We start from the raw sequence: 4,709 nt of genomic DNA on the forward strand, positions 1-4,709 counted from the left end.
AAAGAGAACCCACCATACATAGCCCTCAAACATGGAATTCACTTCTTCTAACAAGATGGGGAATTCATCCCTTACAAAAACTCCTGCTAAAAGGCAAGACTAGTAAAAGGCAAAGCAGGTCAGAAGCTCAGCATTTCTCCTTTCAAAAAAAGAAAGAAAGAAAGAAAGAAAGAAAAGAAAGAAAGAGAAAGAAAGAAAGAAAGAAAGAAAGAAAGAAAGAAAGAAAGAAAGAAAGAAAGAAAGAAAAAAAGTGTGTGTGTGAGGGGTGGGGGGAGCCTGCACACTCCAGAACTTTGGCTGAAACCTCAGAAGCTTCCAGAAAGAGGTAAGGCTTTTTTTTTTTTTTTTTCCAGCCCAGAGGAGGCCACGTCAGTGGGACCAGCACTTTCCCCAGTTCAGGGGAAAAAGAGGCAGTTTATGGCTCAGGGAACAACCTTAAAATAACTCTCCCTCAGTCTTAAAATGTAGTGTTTAAAGTTATAGAAAAACCCACAGGTTCCTGGCAGCTGGGTGCTGCAGCTGGCAACCCAGGGTGCTGGCTGGGGCAGAACACACTTCACCCCACCTCTGCCAGGCTGCCCTCCTGCACCACAACGGCCCCTTCCCCCCACGCCCACCCTACACCCCAGCTTCCAAGCAGTCAGACCAGCGCTGTGATTTTTCAAAAGATGCAAAACTTTTTTTTTTTAATTAAAAAAACAACAACCAACAAAAGTCTTATAAAAATGAACCAGGGAGCCAAAATGCCCACCTGTCTTCCTATTTACAGTAATACAATATCTGTCACAGTCACTATGTACAATATTATAAAAAATGTCGAAGACAGTACAAATTAAGGCTGCATTTCTCACAAGGCATCAAGCCTCGATCCTCTAGTGTAGACCCGGTTGCGGGGGAAGACGACACTTAATTATTGCACCATTTTGAAAACAAAACTCGTCAAGGAGGATCGTGGTCTTCTCCCACCGGGGCCTTCAGTCTCTGATGGGGGTCGGGGCGGCGGCGGCGTCGTGGGGGGGGGGGGACCCCCGCAATGGCCACGCTGTGCCCAGCCCGGTCCTCTGGGCCCAATAAATACCAGTCACAGTTTGGGAGGGGGCCGCGCCCGGCGCGTGGGACCCGCCACGGCCGCGCGCGGGTGGGCGGGGGGCGTCCGGGCTACATGTGCCGCTTCATGTGCAGCGCCAGGTGGTCGGAGCGCGAGAAGGCACGGTCGCACAGGTGGCACTGGAAGGGCCGGTGGCCCGTGTGCTTGCGATAGTGGCGCGTGAGTTCGTCGGAGCGCGCGAACTTCCAGCCGCAGCCGTCCCAGTTGCAGTGATAGGGCTTCTCGCCTGCAGGGGGGGGGGGTGGGGGGCGGCGAGAGCGGGCCTCAGTTTGCTTCCCAGGGACTCGGCCTGTCGGCCCCGGTACGCACACGCTCCCCGCGACCGTGGCTACTCGGGGGCGCGCGCGCAACCTGCCCCTAAGCAGCGCCCCGAAGCGCGGGGGGACCTACGTTTTGGACCTCTAAGGATCCTAGGCACGCGCCCCTAGCTCTCGAACCTCCCGATTCTCGGCCCCAGGGCGCCCAAAGCGCGCACTCTCGGCTCCCCAGTGCTTCGAGCCACGCCCCCAGGGGAGTCCTGAGCTTGCATCCTCTCCCCGGCGTTCTGAGACCCAGCGCCCCCCCAGGTTTCCTCAGCGCGCGCACCCTCTCCCCAAAGCCCTGAGCCACGCTCCCAGGAGGGTGCTAAGCGTGCGTCCCTTCCCCAGCATTCTGATACAGAGGCCCCCTAAGGTCCCTAAGCGCGCACGCCCTTCCCAAGCTCTTGAGCCACGCCCCCAGTGGAGTCCGAAGGGTGCGACCCCTACCCAATCTCCTGGGCCACGCCCTGGGGGGGCGGTTCCCTAAGCGCGCGCCCCTCGTCCCGAGCCCAGCCACCGCCCCCGGCCCGCGCTCGCCGCCCACCTGTGTGCGTGCGCAAGTGCGCCTTGAGGTGGGAGCTCTTGGTGTAGGTCTTGCCGCAGCCCGCGTAGCTGCAGGTGTGCGTGGCGGTGCGCTTGCGCGGCCAAGAGCGGCGGCCGCGCTTGGGCTTGGCTTCGAGCAGCTCCAGCGGGGACGCGGGAGGCGTGAGGAGACCTCGGGCGGCGGGCGGCGCGAGGCCCAGAGCTGCGGCGGCGGCGGCGGCGGCCGCGTCGTCGAAGAGACCGAAGGCGGCGGGCGCGGGCGGCGGGTAGTGCAGGCCGGGCCCGGGCGCTCCGAAGCCGGGGCCGCCGAAGGGCGGCGGGTAGGGGCCGCGCGGACCGGGCGCAGGCAGGCGCGCGGGGCCGTCGGGGCTGAGCGGCGGCGTGTCGGGCGGCGGCGGGGGGCGGCCCCCGGGGCCTCTCATGCACGCAGCTGCGGGGCCCGGGGCGCCCTCCCGCTTGAGGCCCCGCGGCCCGCGGGCCAGGCCGGGCGCGCAGCCGTAGCCTCCGCCGCCGTCCGCCTCGGGGGGCTCGGCCTTCACCAGGCGGCCGGGCGGCGCCAGCAGGAAGCGGCCGTGCAGCGCGGGCCCCGGCGGCACGTCCAGCTCGGGCCGCAGCAGCTCGGACACCAGGCCGCCCGCAGGGGCGCTGTAGGGCGGCGGTGCGCTGGGCTCGGGGTAGTAGAACGCAGGCGGCGGGGGCGGCGGCGGCGGCTCGGGGGCGGCCTCAGCGCCAAGGCCGTCCAGCCCCATGGACAGGATGAAATCCAGCACGCTGTTAAGGTCGTCGTCGGTGCCGCCTGCCTCGGGCTCTGCGCGCGGCCAGCGCTGCGGGTGACAGAGCGATAGGGCGCGGGCGTGAGCGCGCGGCGGCTCTCGAGGATCGCCGGCCGCCGCCTGCGTTCTATTACCCTGAGCCCACAGTCCCCGCCGCCTTCGTTTTACAACACTGAGCCCACAGTCCCCGCCGCCTTCGTTTTACAACACTGAGCCCGCTGTCCCCGCCGCCGGCGTTCTACTACCCCCGCAGCCCACATCTTTTACTACCCTGAGCCAGCCGCCCCCGCCGCCCGCGGTCCCGGCCGCCCCCGATGTCCCTGCCGCCCTCACCTCCTGCAGGCCACGCTCGCGGCACGGACTGGCGAAAGTGGAGAAGGACGGCAGGATGGGCTCGCTCAGCGCCATGGCTGGGACCCGGGGCCGACGCGGGTTCGGGACACCAGTGAGTGGCTGCCCGGAGCCGGGCTGGTCGGGGCGCGGGCGGGCGGGGACGCTCTGCGGCCCGCGGCCGGGCCCGCCCAAGCCTTATAGGCGCGGCGCGCGCGGGGGCCGGGCCAAAGCGGCGGCGGCGGAAACGCGTCCCGGATGGGGACGAGCTCCGGGCGCAGCCTAAATTTAGCCGCGGTATATAAGCCGGCGGGCGGCGGCGGCCGTGGCCACTGCGGCCGCCAGGGCTCTGCGCAGCCTGGCCGGCCCCTCGCGCACGGCCAGGCCGCGCCCCCCTCCCGGGTCCGCCCCCGCCCGTCTCCCCGGCGACGCGTCAACACGCGCTCCACAACAGCAGCGTGACGCCCAGGGATCCCCGGGGCGCCCCGTGGGCTCCCTCCTGCTCGAGGACCTGGAGCGGAGGCGGCATCCGGGACCCGGGACTCTGAGTGGAACCCTGGGGCCCGGGGCCTCCGGGGATCCCTGATGTATGGGGAGAATGGTCCCCAACGCCTCAGAGGGGTTCCTGGAACCCCTGATGATTGGCGAGATTGGCCCATAGTTTCAAAGGGGTCCCCAGAATCCTAGATGGATGGGTGGGGTTCCCGGGAACCCTGGGGGCGGGGAATTGGGGTCCCCAGGATTCATAATGGGCGGGGAGACTCGGCCTCTCATTTTCTGGGGGCCCACTAAGCCTGACCCACTGTTATGCCCATCACTCTGTAAAAAACCTTGTATGATGATGTCAACCAATGTTAAGTCCTTGAGATGCGCTCTCTCTCAGGGAAGCCCTCCAGGGAAACTGAGGCCCACGGGGCTCTGGGAGAGGCTGGTAGGCCTGGTGCCTTTACTGACTTGAATAAGTGAAGAGGCCGAAGACAAGGATGACAATCTCTACTCCAACATAGACCCGGCACTGGGAGGGAGTGGGGGGTGGCGGCAGGGGACAGGGAACAGGCCTGTCCGACCGGTGGGCATCTTGAATATACCACCTGGGTCACACACAACACAGCCCTGCCAGCAAGGGACTGTCACCCTGCTCTTGGGGGCTTCCCCTAGGGGGTGTAAAATAAACAAGTGTATTGGGAACATAAAGTAGGGGGTGCAAGATACAGCGGGGAGGGGAATAGGAAGCGAGTGAGTGTGAGGGGGGAGAGAGAGGATGGTGAAAATTTGAGCCTCACCTCACCCAGTGCTGGATGAGTCAAGACCTGGAGAAAGGGGGAGCCACATGAGTCCTAGAGGGAGAGCATCTCATGGTGTAACCATGGAGCCAGTATCCAGTCTTGGTCTCTTGACTCCAGCATCCATGGTCTTCCTCTGTCCCGTGGCCAGGTGGTGAGGGGTTCAGGAAGCTCCTGACCTGGATACCTTCTCTGGGGCCAGGAGGGCTTTGCCACGGACAGCAGTGGGACCACCACTGCATGGGGGTGGCCTTGGCACCACTCAGGCACCAAGGGGCCCCTTTGGGTCCACAGTCCTGGACCCTCCCAGCTGAAAGGAACCTCAGGGGTACGTCACCTCACTGTGATTCATCCAACCGTGGATTCAGCAAAC

The 4,709-nt window shown here is 64.5% G+C and overlaps 1 protein-coding gene across 1 annotated transcript; it reads right to left on the reverse strand.

Moving 5' to 3' along the window:
* Positions 1–654: 654 nt before the first annotated feature.
* Positions 655–3,245, reverse strand: KLF2 (KLF transcription factor 2). Its single transcript, XM_045862786.3, has 3 exons — positions 3,057–3,245; positions 1,952–2,774; positions 655–1,334 (listed from the first exon to the last, which is right to left on the reverse strand). Exons 1-3 carry the CDS (start codon positions 3,129–3,131, stop codon positions 1,159–1,161), a joined length of 1,074 nt encoding a protein of 357 aa, XP_045718742.1. The 5' UTR covers positions 3,132–3,245; the 3' UTR covers positions 655–1,158.
* Positions 3,246–4,709: the final 1,464 nt, after the last annotated feature.

This window comes from Mirounga angustirostris, unplaced genomic scaffold (assembly GCF_029215605.1).
Source record: "Mirounga angustirostris isolate CCGP_5_RB_7025 unplaced genomic scaffold, mMirAng1.0.hap1 SCAF_1, whole genome shotgun sequence".
In the NCBI taxonomy this organism is placed as follows: Eukaryota; Metazoa; Chordata; class Mammalia; order Carnivora; family Phocidae; genus Mirounga; species Mirounga angustirostris.

Bases quoted from the DNA above. Each gene is read 5' to 3' on its own strand.
- KLF2 (XM_045862786.3), bottom strand. From the start codon at position 3,131: ATGGCGCTGAGCGAGCCCATCCTGCCGTCCTTCTCCACTTTCGCCAGT. The intron at 2,775-3,056 runs GTGAGGGCGGCA...TGTCACCCGCAG, and splicing joins GCGAGCGTGGCCTGCAGGAG to CGCTGGCCGCGCGCAGAGCC. The intron at 1,335-1,951 runs GTGGGCGGCGAG...CCCCCCCTGCAG, and splicing joins GCACTTGCGCACGCACACAG to GCGAGAAGCCCTATCACTGC.